At 35.6% G+C, this 20,426-nt stretch overlaps 1 protein-coding gene across 1 annotated transcript; it reads left to right on the top strand.

Annotated features, from left to right (window-relative positions):
- The first annotated feature begins 9,961 nt into the window (after positions 1-9,961).
- LOC144574536 (protein CHROMATIN REMODELING 4-like) lies at positions 9,962-19,725 on the top strand. The gene is made up of 11 exons (XM_078324501.1): positions 9,962-10,319; positions 10,828-11,061; positions 11,399-11,500; positions 11,600-12,184; positions 12,280-12,369; positions 12,493-14,823; positions 14,919-15,073; positions 15,286-15,400; positions 15,619-15,677; positions 15,864-16,422; positions 17,975-19,725. Exons 2-11 carry the CDS (start codon positions 10,843-10,845, stop codon positions 19,505-19,507), a joined length of 5,748 nt encoding a protein of 1,915 aa, XP_078180627.1. The 5' UTR covers positions 9,962-10,319; positions 10,828-10,842; the 3' UTR covers positions 19,508-19,725.
- The last annotated feature ends 701 nt before the right edge of the window (positions 19,726-20,426 follow it).

Raw genomic sequence — 20,426 nt, 5'->3', positions numbered from 1 at the left:
GAATTGGTGTGGTGTGGTGTGGTGTGGTGTGGCGGGTAAAATTTCCCTGAAATGACAAATGGTTGAAACACATTTAAGTGCGGACCCATATGTCAGACATATATCAGATCTCAAGCCCACATCTGATGAATTCAAATCCAGTTGGTACCCTGCCTTGTAGAATGAGGTAAGTATCGTTTTTTTTTAATTTTATTTAATTAATATAGCACGAATCATAAAGCGAACTCCTGCAATTTAAAAAGATACTAAGATTATTGGGAGAATTTTATATATACCACTCAAAAACTGTGAAATTACGTATATACCATCCAAATTTTTATAATTACATTTTACCATCTCAAAATATAATAACTCACATATTTATCCAACATAACTTTAGTATATATCAAATATACCCAAAACTCAGATTAAATATATTTAATTTTCTTAAAACTATAATTAATCAATGATTAACTTAGCACTCTCTTTCTTTTCTTAGAACCGTTCTTCTTTGTAACCAATATATAAGATTAAAACAAATTCCAAACTGAGTCAATAACAAAATACAGAATCTCAAACTCAGTTAGTACTTTGATAACGGTTGTGATATCAGCGTCGAATTCAGTATGAGAAATCGGAGGGCATTTTTAAAATTTTCTTTTTTTTAGAGTATTAATAAAAATGGTCGACATCTAACAGAGAATCTAGAGAAACAACCAAACATGCAGGCCTCGCTGTAAGCCTTAGCTGCTGCACTAATTGGATCCATACAGCATTTCCTGAAGATCTTGTTATTCCTCTCTTTCCAAATTATCTAACATCTCGAGAAGAAGTAAACACCCCATCTCCTCCTTGTTATTACTTCTTGGTGTGCTGATATTAACACAATAATGTTTTATATCAACACAACAATTTCAAATTTTCAAATTTTATTGACAATTTTACCCTCCACATATATTTCTTTCAAATGCTATTTTTGATACAGGTGAGAGCCATTTATAAATTACTATATATTCTTCATTGTTAGATCTTTATCTAATTTGAAATAACACAAAAAAGGAATATTAACCCATACATCTCTGGTTGTACTGTACATCAATGATTTTAACTTTTGTTAAACATGTATTTCGGCCCTTTTTGTTTCAATATATTTAGTTGGTATGAGAGATATAAAAATAAATTTTAATACATGATATATCATTTTTTTATTTAATAAATTCAAATTGCTTTGTTTATTTTAATAACTACATATACAAATTCAAAATAAGACACTACTTCAAAAAAACTGGAATAAAAGCATAAAATTATTATTACTAAGCAAATCTTATGCTTTAATAACATAGCGAGAGAAAAATGTAATTTATTCTTTTCTCAACTCAACAATGGAGCTAATTATATTGAAAATAATGTTGATAGTAGTAGAATGGACTCTTTAATTCCTTAATTTATGTTGTGGTAAAAATATAATTATTTCTAGTATTAACACAATTTAATTAATTTGAAGAATTCATTTATATCACCGTATTTTTTTTAATATGGTCATATATTATCTGTTGTCATGTATTTAACAATAGATTTTAATTTTGTCTATAAGAACCAAGACAAATAATAAATTAATATCAGACTCGAAAATATTTAAATTAATTTCAATCCAAACAAAAGATCATATAAAATACAAATTTATTTAATATAATAAGTATGAGAGAAAATAAAGATAAATAATTATTAATGAAAGAAATTGTGGAAATAAATAGTAAAGAGAGGTTAAATTGTATACAATGGTTAACCAATAAAAATACATATTTATTTCTCCATATTAATGATTATTTGTTTGTTGTTTTATTTTCATAAATGAAACTTACTTTAAAAACATTTCAATTTCAAAAAAATGAAAATAATAAATTAAAAAGCTCATTTTTTACAAATGGAATAATTATTGAGTGAGTCTATGGTACTATGCATATCACGGGTTGTTACCGTGCTACGGCTCTATATTTGAGTTTTCAAATCCTAACGGTCGATCCAAACCGTTCATCTTGTTCTCCATATTAATATGTGTTTGGAGACCAAATTTTACATTTTTCGAAAAATTTTTACTATTTTTTTAGATATTTAGAAAATCACTTGATCTGAAAATTCTGGACCATCCAAAAACAGTGATTTTCAATAAATCTAAAAAAATAGTAAAAAAATTTCAAAAAATGTAAAATTTAGTCTCCAAACACATATTAATATGGAGAACAAGATGAATGGTTCGGATCGACCGTTAGGATTTAAAAACTCGAATATAGAGCCGTAGCACAGTGCCAAATCGTAATATGCATAGTACCATAGACTCACTCATAATTATTCCATCAAACAACTCCGTTATATAATACTGTGTCAATGTGAAGTGTATGTACAATTAATAGAGTTTCTAGTATCTTTTTTATTGAATCATGATAATATATTATGAATGTAGTTTGTACCATTTTTTTTTTCTAAATTCAACAATGAAAAATTTGTACATACCACCTAATACATAATCAATAAAAGTGAGAAAAATAAAACAACATGTGAGCAAAAAATGAAGTCCATATTTAATGTTACAAATTCGACTAAGTCCAGTCAAGTCACTAAAAAGAAAACTTATTTTTATCTATTCTTTTTTCACTACAAGAAATGATTGCTTAAATTTTTGTATCTATATTCTTAAATTTGAAAAATGAAACATTTCCTTAAAGATTTTACTAAAGTACAAGGCGATTACTTATGAAAATAAAATATATAATCATTGATATTTAATATACAGACAGTTTATCTTGAAAAAGATATAGTATCTAGATAGAATTAAAGCAAGGACATATTTGTCCATACAAATAAAAAATCTAAATTTGTTGTGTTAATAAAAAAAATTATTGTGTCAATATCATTACCCTTATTTTTGATCTACATGCTTTGTAGAATTTTGTTACAGTTTCGCGCATTGAATTCCCCTTACACACAATCTCAAATCCCAGGTGCAGTTTAACTGTTTCGCGCATTGAATTCCCCTTACCAATATTGTTTCAATTGGACAGGTTGAGCACATCACACACCGCAGGTCACATGGTATGCCTCTAGTATCCATTATCTCACGAGTGAGTAGTCTGTTATTTATGCCAAGATATGCACAGATTAATTATTTTCACTGTTGGTGGGATTCTTAGCTGCCAGGTAAAATGGAAGGCCCATTTGATTCTTCGAATCTTCCCCCAGACAAAACCATGTTGTAGAACGATCCAGTAGAGTACACATCCTCTATTTGCCGGTAGAGGGGCTATGCGCATTGCCATTGTTGGATATGTCCAGTTATCGAACCAATAAGAGATAGTAGAGCCCGAATTAATCATCCATTCTGTACTCCAATCAAACAAGTGTCTGATTCTGAGTTGAAGAAGGTGATTCGAGAAAAATGATCCTCTAACCATCCATATCCGATGGGCTTGGTTTGAGGCATTAATGGATCTAATGGCTATGATGGATTTGGACCACAACGACTCTTGTTGCATGTATAGCTTCCACCACCAACGAAGTAGCAGTGACAATAAGTTTCTTTTTTCCAAATCTACCCCTCTCATTCCACCATATCGCTTGGGTGTACTGTGTACAAACCAGTTGCCAATTGACTTCATACAACGCATCAAGTATACATTTTCACTTTATTACTATTGATCGTGCATTACGCGAAATCAAACAGGTTTTGTCCATATCTTACCCCTACCTTACTGATTCAAGATTATCCAAGTTAGGAAAAAGAAGTTAAATAAAACGGTTGGTGATTAAAAAGTTGGTTTAAGAGAGAAAGATAATGTTTTCATTAATTAAAAAAAAAAAAAACATTGGTTGAACCCGGCAATACAAATCTATCTATACGTATTTTGGAGACATGGTTGAAAAAGGAAAAATAAACCAATCCTTTGCGTGTAATTTGGGGACACAGTCGAATCAATATTTATCAAGTTGAAATTTACTCTAAATTTTTCATAAGATTAGTAACATATTTTGCATTTTAACATTCTTTTTAAGAGAGCAATACTGGTTCCTCACAGCATTTATTATAAATATTAGAACCAAATTACCAAACTAACATTCTTTAAATATATTTTGGTTGTTCCTGTACATTCGTGTCCCTGCTGATGTAAAAAAGATGGCCTTATAATTGACATAAATTTATTAATTAAATCACAATATCTTCTGTGTATGATTTCTTTTATAGCAAGTGTTTGTTTGTATCATCAAAAGAATAGTATAAAAATATTGCTATTTGAGTCATAGTATACTAATTAATAATGTAAGAACTATAAGAATACTAAAATATGGTTCAAATACAAATCGGGTGAGCTAAATTACAGTGTTAAAATAGTATGAGCCGCCACACTTAACCCTGTGATATTTGGCACTTCAAAGCCAAGGTGCACCCTCAACACTTGTTTAAATTCAAATGTACACTTATTATTTCCGTTTTTTCCTGAAATTTTGCTGATTTTTTTCCTATAGTTTCTGCGACGAGAACTAAACAGACTGTTATACGATGGACTAAGCATTGAGCGAAATTGGATTAAACTGTGTACGGTCAATTTGGCAAGGAATCCGTATCATCTCAGAGGTGTAAATAATAAATTCTGATAACAATCTCTGTACATTCATCTCCGTAAAAAATCCTACAGAAACTTTCAAAACAATCATTAATAAACTGCTAGTGTTTAAATTGAAGTATCAAAATATTTATCTTGAATTTGTAAGTATTAATCCCTATGCAATGATCTCTATTTATGATAGATTAAATCAATTCATCAGTTATGCCCGCACAATTTTTTTTTATATCGTCCCAGCATAATTGGGGACCATTAAATAAACAATCCCCTCACCCAATGATAAATACTTGTCGGTTATCCCGCACAAAATTTCATTTTTTTTGGTATCTTCCCTGCACAAATGAGGACCATTAAATAAACAATCCCCATGATAAATACAACTCAAACATTATTATAAATACTTGTCAGAAATAATGATAAATATTTTATTGAACATCAATAAACATATAAACATTTATTTCTAAATATTTTAATTGCAACTTTCAGTAAAACATCTAGATTAGATGAATATTTTATATTACATGGATAAATACTTGACGATACAAAAATGAATACTTTGTTCTTGAACTTGTCAATAAGTAATATTTAATTAAATCAATGTATCATCATGTCAAAGACAATGATAAATACTTCTCAGATATAATGACAAATATTTCTCAGAAACAATGATAAATGTTTTCTTATACTTTGTTCTTGGACTTGTCAATAAGTAATGTTTAATCAAATCAATGTATCATAATGTCAGATACAATAATAAATACTTCTCAGAAACAATGATAAATACTTATAAAAAACAATGATAAATATTTTTTTGAACTTTGTTCTTGAACTTGTCAATAAGTAATGTTTAATCAAATTAATGTATCTTCATTTCAGAAACAATGATAAATGTTTTCTTGAGCATCAATAAACAGATAAATATTTATTAGCGGAGATTGTTATTAGATGACAGTATAATTAATGCGATGATTGTTATTAAAGGACAGTATAATAAATGCGGAGATTGTTTTAGATGATAGTATAATTTAATGCAGGAATAAATAAAAATTATTAGCGGGATAAATGAGGGATAAATGACAGTTAAGGAAGTTAATATTGAAAGAGAGAGAGGAGTAAAGAGAATGATATAATTATTCTTTAACTTAATATGAATTTCAAAATAAAACTCCTATAGTTTTAATAAACACTGAATTGAATTGAGTTAGACCCGATTAGAATTAATTTAGACGGTCCATTTTTTAAATTGCACATCGGATGTCCATTTTGAAATTCATTCTCTTCACTGAACATCCAACCTGTCATGGGGAATAACCGGAATATGAACGGTACTATGCAGAGTGGGCCCCTCTATTTCGTTTTTTTGTGGCATGCATGTAGGGGTGTAAACGGATCGGATATTATCCGATTTCGTACGGATCTGAATGCGGTAAATTACTTAAATTATCTGATATGTAACTGTATTCTAGACTATTTGTGTCTGTATCTGTATCCAAAAAATTATAACGGATAAGGATACAGTAAGATTTTTAACTATCTGTAACTATCTGTATCCGATCATTTACACCCCTAAACCGAAACAAATGTACTTTATGTTCTTAAATTGATTTATTAAATTGCATATTAATACTAATGATTTATTATACTGCATATACATATATATTTTGATAAATAATATAACACTATGACATAATTGGTAACCAATATTTTGATAATATGATATATATTTTGTAACTAAAAAACTTATTGTGAAAAATATTAGATCTAATTATGAATGAAAAATTATATTAAATATTATTCTTTACTAGAATATACATTAGTAATTCATCTATAATTATCTGAATTATATTCATATTTGATCTGTATTCGTCCGATATATGATCCGTATCTGTAGTGTTTAATATCCGATCTGTATCGGTATCCGTATCTGAGACTATCCGTATTCGTATCCATATCCGAAAAATTATTACGGATAATGATACAATTTGATCACTATTCGATCCGTATCCGACCATTTACACTCCTACATGCATGACATGGGGTTCCGTGCGGGTCCAGATCCCCTAAAGTAACCCAACTTTTGGGTTTTGGATCGAGACCGTCCGATTTGATTCCGTCGCTCGAGATCACTTTGGAATTCGGATTCGTTGCTCAAGATGTGTGCGCTCTACTTCGAATGGATTATCACGAATTTCAATCGGACGGTCTGGATTTAAAACCCAACTTTTGGGTTACTTCAATGGATCTGAACTCGTTCCGTGTAGCGGTGTGGTTCCTAAAAGAACTGATTATTTGTTTTCAGTTTTTTACAATCCTCTAAAAGAATGGAAACAAAAAAAAATCAGTTATTTCTATAAAATTGAAATATAGATATATTTCATCTAATATCAAATATTATTTTAAAATAATTTCTAAAAATAAAAAATTCTACACAGAATGTGTGCCGTGTGCGGAATTCAGCTACTGCTTCACTAATCTGATATATTTTCCTCTCGCAAATCTGATAAATAAAGCAAGCTATGAACACAGGAAACATTGGGAAGGTAAATCCTATGTAGTCCAAATATTTTCTACGTGCCTTGTTTGCCAGGTTGAACTAACAGATTTCAAGCAAAAAAAAAAAAAAAAAAAAAAACTAACAGATAAAGTGTGTGGTAAAAAGTCGTGTCCTTTGTGGGACTAACTGACAGCCAGACTAACAGATAAAGAGATTCGGCAACCGTTTCCAAGTTGATTGAAACACACATTCGTCGCCCACAATTTTTTTTTTCCAATTCGAAACCCTTAGGCATATATTGAAATTTAAAGAGTTCATTACATACTGGTAATTACATACTGGTACTGCATGAATTGACTTAACTACCGTAATCTACTACCGAAAGTAAAGCCCAATTATCTAAATTCACTCCATGCATAGTTTAAATATTATTTTGTACATAATATAGTACTAATTTATATCCGTAAATTCACTCGTTTAAATATTATGAAATATTAATCCAAACTAAATATCTTTGATTGCTAACCTCAGTGAAGATTGTAAGATTACGAGTTAAATGAGATTCCATATGGAGTGTCAGCACATTGATAGTGGTGAGTTTTTATTCGCCAATTAATTCTTTTCTTGAGTTAGAGGCAGAGTGTGGAGTCAGGGGTTGAACACTTGAACACTTATCAATTTTTGACTAATTTTTTTTTAAAATATACTTTTAATTTATTATTATTTAAAAAAAAATATAATAATATATTTAAACTTCAAAAATTATAAAATTTGTTTACCCCTAAATTTTTTTTCCTAAAAATATGTTTCTATTTCTATAATTTTTCAAAAAAATTATAAAAATATACTTAATATTTGAAAAAGTATTAAATTATGTCTCATTCAATTTTTTTTGTCTCAGCCTACTTATTATTCTGCCTGCGCTCCTTATCAGAGGTTGTACTCTGAAAGCAAGTGTTGAATTGCTAGAAGCAGAAATATGACCTTCTTTAGTAAAAAAAAAAAAAACACACTTCTCGTGAATAATTATAATGTATATAAACATATCCTTCCTTGGTAGAAATACACTTCGGGTACGTTTGGATGAAACAAGGAATAGAGCAAGAATAGAGCTAATTTTAAATTTGAAAATAGTAGCTAATCCAACTTTTAGTTGGATTAGTAGAATAGTGAGCTAATCCATATAAGACAAATAATTAATAGTGTGTTAGTACTATTCTTGTTCCATCCAAACATCAAATAGCTCATAAAAATAGAGCTATTCTCGAATGCTATTCTTGCTGCATCCAAAACCACCTTGCTCTTAAACCTATAGCTAGAATAACAAAATTGACATTTGTTTTATTATAATAGCTTGTTCCAACTTTTTGTGAAAATAATTTGTTATAATAAAACAAACAAGTTTGATTATCTATTCTAGCTATTCGAATCCAACTAAACAATGGCTTGTTCTAAATAGCTTGTTCCCAAGAATAGCATATTCTCATTGCAACAAAACATATACTATACCATCGTTATAAAAATGTCCGTTTAGGATGATTAATCGCCTGATTAGTCGTTGGCGGTGACCAAACCATCATGGAATTTGCCGATTAATTGGCCGATTATGGCCGATTATTCCCTATTACTCTCGATTAATCGCCTGACAGTACCATGTTTGTCCGACAAGCGCATATTGTTATTTACAACATTGCCCTATAGCGATACTAAAACATGACATTTATTATTCATGTTTAATATTTTTATTATTGGCTGTGATTGGTTTGTTTTATTAATTATTCATATTAAGTGCATTATTATTCAATTTTTTGTTTTGTTTTTCATATTGATTATTTTATAATTCAGTTAAATCGAATGATGATACGTACGTTTAACATCTATAATGCAGGAGACTGCTAGACAGTGAGTTGACCGGGATATTCATGGATGGATAAATATATCTACTAATTATATCATTGCGCTTAAAACAACTAACTCTTTGTCGTCTTTAAATGTTCAAAAACTCACCACATGGGAGCATGATAAAATCCCAAATAAATATGTACATTATTTACACCAACTCCATAACCACCTTGCTCTTAAACCTATTGCTGCGAATTCGGATCCCCTAAAGTAACTCAAAATTTGAGTTTGGATCCGGATCATCCGATCTGTTTAGAACGATTATTAAAGGGATAACGTGTATTTCATCTCGGATTGAATTGATGATCGAACGGCCCGGATGCAATCTTAAAATTTGGGTTACAGGATCCGCACCCGTTTGTTCCTGGGGTTTTGGGTAGAGGAAAAAAGTGGGCTCCACGAAAACCACCTAAAAGTTCGCTTTTCGGTTGTCTTTTTTTTTCCCTTTCAAAAACCCAAGTATATATTGTATAATATTCCATACATATCACCAGTTCAGCACACCGCTTGACCATTGGGAATTCATATCGCCTAAAGTAACACAAATTTTGAGTTTAGATCTGGGACGTCAGATCTATTTTGGCACGAATTTTGAAGGAGATCATTCATTCCACCACTGATCGGACGGTTCGGATATACCAGATATAAACACCAAAACTTGGGTTACTTTAGTGGATTCTGACACGCTTGATTTCGGAGAATCTCATATCTTTTTCTCTATCGTAGTCAAAGAGGAATTATAATAAGAAAAAAAGGAAAAAATTAACAAAGCAAAGAGCATGTATGAAGTAGAAGCATATATTGATATGATACGGGTCAAATCTCCGATCAGTGATGAAAAAAAAATGAGATGGCGATTGGCGCGCTCTCTCTCCTCGCCTCTCCCACCACTCTCTTCTCTTCCCCGCAAAACGCGGACCGAAGAGAAAAAACGAAATTATTTAAACCCAAACCCGTTAACGTTCAACGTACGCCTGCAGTAGGTCCCACGTGTCTTCACCCCCTTGGTCGCCATCCCCTCTGGGCCCCACCGCTCTATGCGCAGCGCATAGCGGGGTGGGGTCGAGCTGGATTGTTCACGCCTCATGACGTGGCAGTGGGGCGACAAATGATATGGCCCCCTCTCGATAGCCGAGTCGGTGTCTATTCTCTCTATCTTCGCGTCTTTTCGTCTCGCTTTCTCTCTCTCCCCTCTCCTCTCTGCCCTTGCCAGATTCTCGTATAGATCGACGCTCAATCCGGTCTCCAGGTTGCCTCAAGTGGCGCGAAATCGAACAAGGAAGAGGGTTTTGTACCTGATTTGCTGATTTGGGGTTTAAGGTAGTCAGGTACGTGCTTTTTTCGGGATTTAATCTTCTTCCAGTTTAATGCATTTTTTGTGTAATTTTTGGTTCTTATTAGCCAGTATTGGTCGATTGAGGTGAAGTTTTGAGCTTTGGAGTTTAACAGCTTCGTTGATTTGGTTGTATTGGTATAAATTAGAGATAGAAAGGGTTATTGAGCTTGGTTGCTCTGTAATTGTGCTGAAATTGGAGCAATTTAATCTCAGATAGTGAAAAGGGTTTATTCAGTGTCAATGTAAGTTGTACCAGTAGTATTTACAGGACTGCAATTGTAGATTGTTTGATCACTTCATATTAGATCAGGTATAATACACTGCAGTGTGTTCCCCATTAGCTTTTATAAGATGGATTACATTTCAAATCACTAGCAAATATGAAATCCCTGTAGGACATAGGAGCACAAATTGCTCCACCTAATAACTTTTATGTCGATTGCACAAATAAAAGGTGGTTTTGCAAGAAGATTTACTGTTGTAGTTTTTCATTTTCCTAGTTTCAAGCTCCAAAGATGAGCGAGGAGAGCCCTTCAGGGGAGAATATCAATGGAAACAACTCCATTGTCAAACGAAAGAGGAAGAAAACAGTATCCATGGTGGATCTATCCATTAGGAAGGAGGGAAGTTTGGTAACTTCTAACTATTTGCATAACAGCTCCTCTGCCAGCAAGAGGCTGAAGAAAGATACAGAGGAGTCTCTGTTCCGTGATCGGGTAAAAGGAGAAGATGGGGTGAGTTGTTTTAATCTTCTCTTGGTACAGATTTGTCAAGTGCATTACAGCTTACCAAATTTCTGTTCTGACAAGGTTTTGGGCGGGTTTTCACATGAAGGTTTGTCAAAATCCCCCTTTAAAGCCTATATTAATACGTTAATTCGGAAATAGATCCTTTCGTGTCTTGAACAATGGAACAAAGAAAAGTCGCTTGCCATTATTGACAAGGATAATTTGTGTGAAAATTTTCAATTAAATTAGCATTGTTTGGAGAACCAAAAAGAAAATTTTGCATGAGTTCACATTTTAATTTGTTTTTCTTTCTTTCTGATTTCTATGATATTTTTGTATGAAGTACTACTATGAGTGTGAAGAGTGCAATGTTGGGGGTGATCTGCTCTGTTGTGACAGCTGTCCCCGCACCTACCACCTGGATTGTCTAAATCCACCGCTTGAGGTGATGGTTCAAAATTTTAGAGCTTTTTGTTTTGTTTTGTTGTTTTTGCTTGAATCTATGTGACTTAATTATTTTTTTTGTTTTTTTTATTAAATGAAGAATGCTCCGGAGGGAAAATGGCATTGTCCAAGGTGCACTGAAGACAAAGGCTTTGTTTACTCCAGACGTGCGAGGACAAAAAGAGTTATGAAGAAAACTGTACCTGAGAAGTTAACTATACCCGATAATGCCAAGTCCAATAAGAAAGAGAAGGCTCCTTCAATACATGATGGTTCGCCTGATGTGCCGAAGCCGAGCTCTTCTCGTCGCCCCATTCTGGTACGGCTTAAAAGGGGGTCTAATACTCTCAAATTGGGATCCTCTGACAAGTCCGAGGAGAAAAAAACTGTTAAATCAGAGAGCATTGATAGCGCAATGAGAAAGAAGTCAAAAGAGGATGATGACAAGGGTTCTGACAAGAAATCAACAGGGAATGATAAAAGGGGTTCTGACAAGAAGAAGTCGTCGAGGTTAAAGAAGTCTAAGTTGGTTTATAATAGCGACGGGTCAAATGAAGAAGCAAGCTCGACTTCGGATTATAGTGCGTCCCGTCCTAGGAAGAGACAAAATGATCAACGTGAATCTTCAAGGAGTTTCAAGAAAGAGAAAAAGAAGACAGGATATTCTAGTAAAAAGAAGCAAGAGGTAGCTATCTATATGTTTATTTATTACTTTTATGTACTTTTTGATGCATCTTTTGACTTGTTGGAAATTGAGATACTTGGGACTCTCTCTTTTAGATTGTTGCTGAGTTTGTATCTCCTGCAATAGAAGGGCTTGATGAGCAAGGTTTGGTGGGTATTGAAGCACCATTAGACAGTGTACTTCAGGTACTTGACCATTTTTATATCGGTAATCGTTTGTTATTTTCAACTTATCTGGGTATCTGAAGTATATACGGTCTTGTTTTTTTTTTTTTAATGTACTATATTTCAAATATTTTTTTTCTTTAGGTTGACCGTGTCCATGGTTGCCGGCTGAAGTGTGATGACACCATCTCTGAGCCTAAATCAGAACAATCTCTTAAAGAATGTGAGGACAGCAATTCTTCCCCAAAAGCTAGCAACCCAACCAATGATAAACCCAAAGAAGACGCCAAGAAAGATACATATGAGTTTCTCATCAAATGGGTTGGCAAATCAAATATCCACAACATGTGGGTGTCAGAGTCACAGCTTAAAGCTATTGCAAGAAGAAAACTGGAGAACTACCGAGCAAAGCATGGTTATGCTCTGATCAACATATGCAAGGAACAATGGACCAAGCCACAGCGCATTCTCTCTCTTCGGTCTGGCACAGAAAATCAAGAGGAAGTGCTGGTCAAGTGGTGTGGCCTGACCTACGATGAGTGCACATGGGAAAGTGTAAACGAACCTGTTATAAAAGACTCTTCCCACTTGATTGATCAATTCAGAACTTTTGAATCTGATGCAATAGAGAAGGATGCAGGAAGTAGTTTTAAAAGAGAAGAAAGGGATGGTCAAGAGTTCAATCCATTACTTGAGCAACCAGAAGAGCTGAGAGGCACACTGTTCCCGCACCAGTTGGAGGCCTTGAACTGGTTGAGGAAATGCTGGTACCGGTCAAAGAATGTTATTTTGGCGGATGAGATGGGTCTTGGCAAGACTGTCTCGGCAAGTGCCTTTCTCTCTGCACTTTGTTGTGAGTTTAAGGTCTTACTCCCTTCCTTGGTTTTGGTTCCTCTTTCAACCATGCCAAACTGGCTAGCTGAGTTCACGCTGTGGGCTCCGCATCTGAATGTGGTGGAGTACCATGGTGGAGCAAAGGCGAGGGCTATAATTAGGCAGTACGAATGGCATGCTACTGGGTCATCCAAGCCCACCAAAGCATATAAATTTAACGTGCTCCTGACCACATATGAGATGGTTCTTGCTGATGCTTCATACCTTCGCAATGTCCCCTGGGAGGTGCTAATAGTAGATGAAGGGCACCGACTAAAAAACTCAAGTAGCAAATTATTCAGCCTACTCAACACATTCTCATTTCAACATAGGGTTTTACTGACAGGGACACCCCTACAGAACAACATAGGGGAGATGTACAACCTATTAAATTTTTTGCAGCCCACCTCTTTTCCTTCTCTCTCGGCATTTGAAGAGAACTTTAATGACCTTTCTACTGCTGAGAAGGTGGATGAGTTAAAGAAGCTTGTGGCACCACACATGCTACGCCGACTTAAAAAGGATGCAATGCAAAACATTCCACCAAAGACTGAGAGGGTGGTGCCGGTAGAACTGTCATCAATTCAGGCTGAGTATTACCGTGCAATGCTGACCAAGAACTACCAGGTTCTACGCAACTTAGGGAGGGGAGCTGGTGGCTCGGGTGGGGTTCAACAGCAATCGCTCCTTAACATTGTAATGCAATTAAGAAAAGTTTGCAACCACCCATATCTGATAACTGGAACAGAGCCCGAGTCTGGCACGCCTGAGTTCTTGCATGAGATGAGAATTAAAGCTTCAGCCAAGCTGACACTTCTCCACATGATGCTTAGGGTTTTGCGGAGGGATGGGCATCGAGTGCTGATCTTTTCTCAAATGACAAAGCTGCTGGATATTTTGGAAGACTATTTACTGGGTGAGTTTGGTTTCGGCACCTATGAGCGGGTTGATGGATCTGTTTCTGTGTCTGAGAGGCAAGCGGCCATTGCACGTTTCAATGAGGATAAAACCCGGTTTGTGTTTCTTCTATCTACGCGTTCATGTGGTCTCGGGATAAACCTTGCAACAGCTGATACAGTGATAATATATGACTCAGATTTCAACCCACATGCTGATATACAGGCTATGAACCGGGCCCACCGAATAGGTCAGTCGAATCGACTCCTTGTGTACCGCCTTGTGGTCCGTGCTAGTGTTGAGGAGCGGATCCTCCAGCTTGCGAAGAAAAAACTCATGCTGGACCAGCTTTTTGTGAACAAATCAGGTACCCAAAAGGAGGTCGAGGACATCCTCAAATGGGGGACTGAAGAGCTGTTTAGGGAGATGGAGGGTACTCCCAGTGACAACATTGACAGTAAAGGGACTAGTAATGATAATAACAAAGGTGCTAATAACGGGGATGTTGTTGGAGAGCATCGGCATAGAAGGAGAGTTGGAGGCCTAGGTGATGTGTATGAAGACAAGTGTGCTGGGTCAGGTAGTACCAAGTTGGTTTGGGATGAGAACTCGGTGGCCAAGCTACTTGACCGCTCTGATCTCCAGTCAGGTACACAGGGGAGTGCTGATACTGATATGGAAAGTGACATGCTTGGAAGTGTCAAGGTTTGTCTTTGCTAATCTGATTTTATGTAGTTCTTTGATTAGCTGAAAGTTTATCTCTTTAGTTGATTGCTCATTCTTGGCCACCCTTTAATCAGGCGCTGGATTGGAATGATGAAGCAAATGAAGAGCCTGCTACAGCTGATGCTACACCAGACACTGCCGGTGAGGGTGCAGAGAACAATGAATTAAAGGACAATAACATTACCAGCGACAAAGAAGAAAATGAATGGGAAAAACTTTTACGTGTCAGGTTTGCTTTATTGACTCAAATCATATCTAATTTTTTGATGCTTCGTGGGATTGTATTCTGGGGGCATCTACTGATGGTTTGTAGTCAATAATAATCTGTTATAACAATGATATTGGTTTTAGCGACAGGTCTTTATTGTGACATCAAATGATATGGTTTAGTGCTGTAAATTTAGTTTTATGACAGAAATTATGTTTAACTTGTGGTTGTAGGTGGGAAAAATATCAAGTCGAGGAGGAAGCATCACTAGGCCGAGGTAAGAGGCAGAGAAAGGCAGTTTCATACAGAGAAACATTTGCTTCAATTCCTGCTGAAGCTCTGAGCGAGGTAATCACACAAAACTCTTACATAATTTTTGTTGGCTGATATACTGAAAGTTACAGCAACTGTAACCGCAACTGCATATTAATTTCATGTGAACACAAACCTTTTTTCTGTTTACTGTTACTCATAAACAATCGAAAATAAATTATTTCACACTAACAGAAAGTTGTGTTGCTTTCTATTTTTGGTGTGACATTTACTCAAATTTCTTGATACTACAGAGCAGTGAAGAGGAGCAGCGCGAGTACACTCCTGTGGGACGAGCAAGGAAGGAAAAATAGTAAGTTTAACCTATTATTTTATTTCCAAATTAGTTGAGGTTTTTTTTTTTCTCTAGATTAGTAGAGTTGACATATAGTCAATTACCTTACCCATCAGCAATCAAGGTAGTCCTAACAAAGTTTTTACCTTGAAATAAATAAACTTTGGTAAACTGGAATATTTTTTTTTTTTCATGAAAAAACAGTGCTAAACTCCGTGCTCGGCAAAAAGAAAGGATAGCTCAAAGGCATTTGATTCCTCCTGCTCCTCCCAAAGTTGAGGAACTACATTCAAGGGATAAGGCAGTTGACAAACCACCTGCACTACCCGAGTCAAAACCTAAACCCTCAACTGAGCGAATTCAAATTTTAGAGGGACCAGAGAACTCACCAATGCACATTCAAAGACTGTTTCCTAACAAAGTTAAACAACAGCCTCTTTCTGATCTACCTATTGTCCCTCCTAAAGGACCATTTGTACCGAATTCGGTGGCCCTTTCATCGCCTCATATGCCTGTATTGGGGCTAGGTGCTCCAAATGCACCTCGAAAAAAGAGTACTAGTATCATAAGGGAGCCAAGGCCTGATAGAAGAGACACTTTGTCTCAGCCAACTTTGGGTTTGGGTCTGGATCGGCCAGCAGATCCTGGAATCAGGCCCAGACCCGAGAAGGAGAGACGAGATCCACCTGGTAGTGTTTCTGGTGATTTGTTGCGGGCCCGCCTGAAGAACTTTGTCCCGCATAGCAGCTTTCCATTCTTTGCGGTAAACTCTCAATTGCTATTTTTCCCTTTTTGTTTTTGTTTGTTCACATTAATGGTTTTATATCATGTTTTTAATTTTTTTGATGAAATGGAAAAGGCTAAACAAAATAAAATGAAAAACTACAAGGAGAAAACCATCTCTCTTAATTCTGATCGCAATACCTTACCAATAGGTGATGGGCCGTTGGTTATACTTTCCTTCTTAGTGTTGTATTTAGTTATGAGATGTGAATTCAATGTTGCTAAATGGATCTTGGAACCTTGTTACTTTGTTATTGATTTTAGTGGTGGCTATATGCTACTTTACGACTTATCACAACTTTGCACAATTCTATTGAATATCTTGGTCTTCTTTAATTTTCTTGAATATGTAACTTGTTTAATTATGAAAATTATATTACTAATTTATTTGCTTTTAAAAAAACTAGAACTTCCCCCTCAACATTAATTGACGAGATAACCTAATGCTTACGTGTAATATGAGGAAACAGCTGGTTGATCTATCAGCGTGTCGGGTTAAGGTGTGATTGGGTCATTTTAGGGTTGAGATACTTACCATGTAGGATGCTTTTAGGAATGTCAGATTCAAATCACTCTCAATTTTGATCCGGTTGAGCTTAGGTTACCATGGTTTTTTTATTATCCGTACCAATTTCAGATCAATTTTGGTGCTAATTGAATGTGTTCCTAACTTCCTATACATCTAGTTTAATTAATTCATGCATATATGGTGTAGATAAATAATGAACTGCTTAATGGGCATGTATAACTGGATCTATGGATAACAATCAAAAGCATTAGCCCACTAAATGAAAAATCTTAGTTCTACTTTTAGCAGGAAACTCCTTAGAAATGATTGAAAATGCGCTCAAGTCCTACTCTTTAGCCCTGACAAGGATGTTTCATAAAAATTCTATGCAATAGTTCCCTCACCTATTTTTGTAAGCATCAATTTAAGGGTTGGGAATTAATGAAGTTGAGATTAGTAAAATGATACATCCTATTTTGTGTAGAAATCAGGATCATTATAGTAAAATATATTTGATTATCGTATCATTGTGCAAAATATATAGTGGAATGGACTAATGATTATATTTGTGAAAAGTTGTTGGAAGAGGAGTTTGTTCTCCAAGTATCATCAATGACTAAGAAAATTATCTGTGCCAATTACACTTCAGTTCAATAGATCACAAAATTTAACAGAGTTTGATTTTTGCATGTATTCAGTAAAATAAATGCTCTCATGTGTCTAGCTTAGATTGCTTGACAAATTAAAATTTCTTTTTTAGCAATCGTAATGCTGTGATCAACTTGTAGCGTATGTGCTTAACCAAAATAACTAATCATTGCATGATATATTTAGCGTTTTGATTGTGGGCCTGGTTTCCGTATGTGCTGCTTTTGGGCCTGTGTGCCACTTGGTGAATGTAGTAGGGGCATTTTGAGAAATGATAGTTTACTATTACTATCTTAATAAGCAAAATTTAAGGATGCTTCAAACACAATCTTATATATAGTTTATGTAATACGTATAACTTTTTGCTTATTTTCAGGTACCTTTCCCTCCTCCTACAGGTCCCTCCACAACTGGCCGGCATCCGTTTGAGCCTGTTGTGGGCCCCTCCACTTCCTTCACTTCGTTCCAAGAGAGATTAGGGTTTCCTCCTTTAAATCTTCAAGATTTCAATAGCAACATCAACAACAGCACATCGGCACATGCTAGGCCACCAGCGGATCTTTTCCCTCATATGCCTAATTTACAAGCATTACACCCCGACAAAAGACAATTCTTACCAGACTTTTCGACAATACCAATGCCGAATATACCCTTCATACCAAACTTCCCTTTCAGCCAAAACCCTCATATGCCATCTATGCCTCCTATGCCGAACCTTGGCCAGATGCAACCGCCGCCACATCAGCCAATGCCAGAGAGCCACAAAAAAGTGCTTGATAACATACTATCTCGAGCTGAGTCTGCTAATAACAAAATGCTGAGAAAAAGACTAAAGATAGAAGCTTGGTCTGAGGAAGAACTCGATTCTCTTTGGATTGGGGTGAGACGACATGGGCGTGGAAACTGGGAGACTATGCTGCTGGACCCAAAACTGAGTTTCTCAAAATATAGAACTCCTGAGGACTTGGCTGCGAAATGGCCAGAGGAGCAGATGAAAATTTTTGACGAGTCAGGTTCTAAGCTGCCAAAGCCGCCTTCTAGTGGACCAGGCTTACCTGATGAAATGCTGGTACGTGCTTTACGTGGTGGAACTAGAAATTCTGGTATTGGGATGGAACCTCCACCTCCTAGGTTTAGGTCTCATTTAACTGACATCCAGCTAGGGTTTGGAGACCTCTATCCTGGATTACTGCCCCCTCGTATGGATCCCATGGGCCAGATCAATGCAATTAAGGAGACGGGGTCAAAAATTGACCCTAATCTCTTACCACCATTTTTGCGCAATACCTTTGTGCAAGGAAGCTCCACTACATCACGTGATGTCGGAATCGGATCTAGCCATGCTAGAAATGCTCCGAATGGGCCCCAGGAGTCTGCAAATTTCTTGCCTGGAACCAGTACTAGCAAAGATCTGAGTGGAACCAGTGCTGCTGGTTCATCAAAATCAAACAAGCTTCCACATTGGTTGCAAAATGCTGTCAGTGTGCCCCCTCCGCCGCCGCCGCCTCCTCCGGTACCGGCAGGCCCTTCATTACCTCCGGTTGCATCAGCTGTGGCACAGTCTCTAAAGCTATTATATGGGGAGGCAAACTCAGAGGGGCGAATACCTCCTTTCAAAATTCCAGGCCCACCTCCTTCCCGGCCAAAGGACCCGAGACTGAGCCTTAGAAAGAGAAAGAAAAGGGAAGAAAGCAAAAAAAATGGGTCTTTATTGCGCGTTGGAGTTGGATCCGGGTCAGGTGCGGGTGTAGGGGCTGCATCACAAGATTTGAACTTGAATTCTCCTTCAACCTTGGGCCATGAGTTAAGAAAGGAAACACCAGAGAAGAGTGAGGATCGCATGGAGAGCTCTGATCAGGCCGCTCTTGTTGAGACCATAGAGTCGAGTTCAGAGGAAGAGCAACATTAATTTCACTACTTTAAAATACTTTTTTTTTATGTTTTTTCTGAGCTAATGATTTCTGCTTTCAGAGGAGGTTTTAAATTTCCAAGAGTAACAAGTGTTGAGGTTTGTTTTCTTCCAAGGGTTTTCTCGGTTTAAGAATGGCAATATTTGTCTTCCTAGTTTTATATGGACAGTTGTATATGTTTAGTCGTACCTAGAGTTAACAGTAGCATTATAATAAAGGGAAAATTTCCGGTGTGCCCAAATTATTAAATATCTAATATCCCATCAAAATTTAACATTCTTCATTACTTAACATTTTATTTAATTGTTTTATAAACTAAACTGAATAATATACCCTTTGTTTTAAAATGGAGACTTCTGGTTTTTTCCTTCGTTTTAATCTGCCATGATATCAAGACGGTTCTCTCTAAATGGACTCCAGTGTGAATCTGTTTGATGTTCTGTACTATCTGTCTTCTCTTTACCTGGAGAGGAAACTGACGAGAAATCAAAGAAAGCCTATACCTTTGCATTTAGTTTGTTCTCCATCTCCCCTTCCTTCCTCTACTCTCCATCCAAACAAGGTGTGAATGGAAACTATCGAGTGTATCGTGTTGACTCTACAATGTAAGAATTTTTGTTTTAAATTCTAGTATAAAATGACTTCGATAATTAGGCATATATCAGTCTGCTGATATTTTCAAATATGAAATCTATCTTTCCTATGTTTGGTTTATTTATTCAATGAACCAATGATATCCATTCTTGCGTTATTATGCTTGTTGTCAACTCCAGAGATATGTTAGCAATTAATAACATGAGGGCTGACCGTTGATAAACAAGTTGACTTCAGTCATTATATACCGCACAGAAGAGAGCTTCTGTAACAGTAGAATGTTAGTAAAAAGTTGTAGCAAAACCTGTACTACTTAGTTATGTC

The sequence above is a fragment of the Carex rostrata genome, chromosome 23 (genome assembly GCF_964058835.1).
Source record: "Carex rostrata chromosome 23, lpCarRost1.2, whole genome shotgun sequence".
NCBI classification, from domain to species: domain Eukaryota; kingdom Viridiplantae; phylum Streptophyta; class Magnoliopsida; order Poales; family Cyperaceae; genus Carex; species Carex rostrata.
This window is presented reverse-complemented; position numbering and strand designations above follow the sequence as displayed.

Bases quoted from the DNA above. Each gene is read 5' to 3' on its own strand.
- LOC144574536 (XM_078324501.1), top strand. From the start codon at position 10,843: ATGAGCGAGGAGAGCCCTTCAGGGGAGAATATCAATGGAAACAACTCC. The intron at 12,185-12,279 runs GTAGCTATCTAT...TCTCTCTTTTAG, and splicing joins CTAGTAAAAAGAAGCAAGAG to ATTGTTGCTGAGTTTGTATC. The intron at 15,401-15,618 runs GTAATCACACAA...TTGATACTACAG, and splicing joins CTGCTGAAGCTCTGAGCGAG to AGCAGTGAAGAGGAGCAGCG.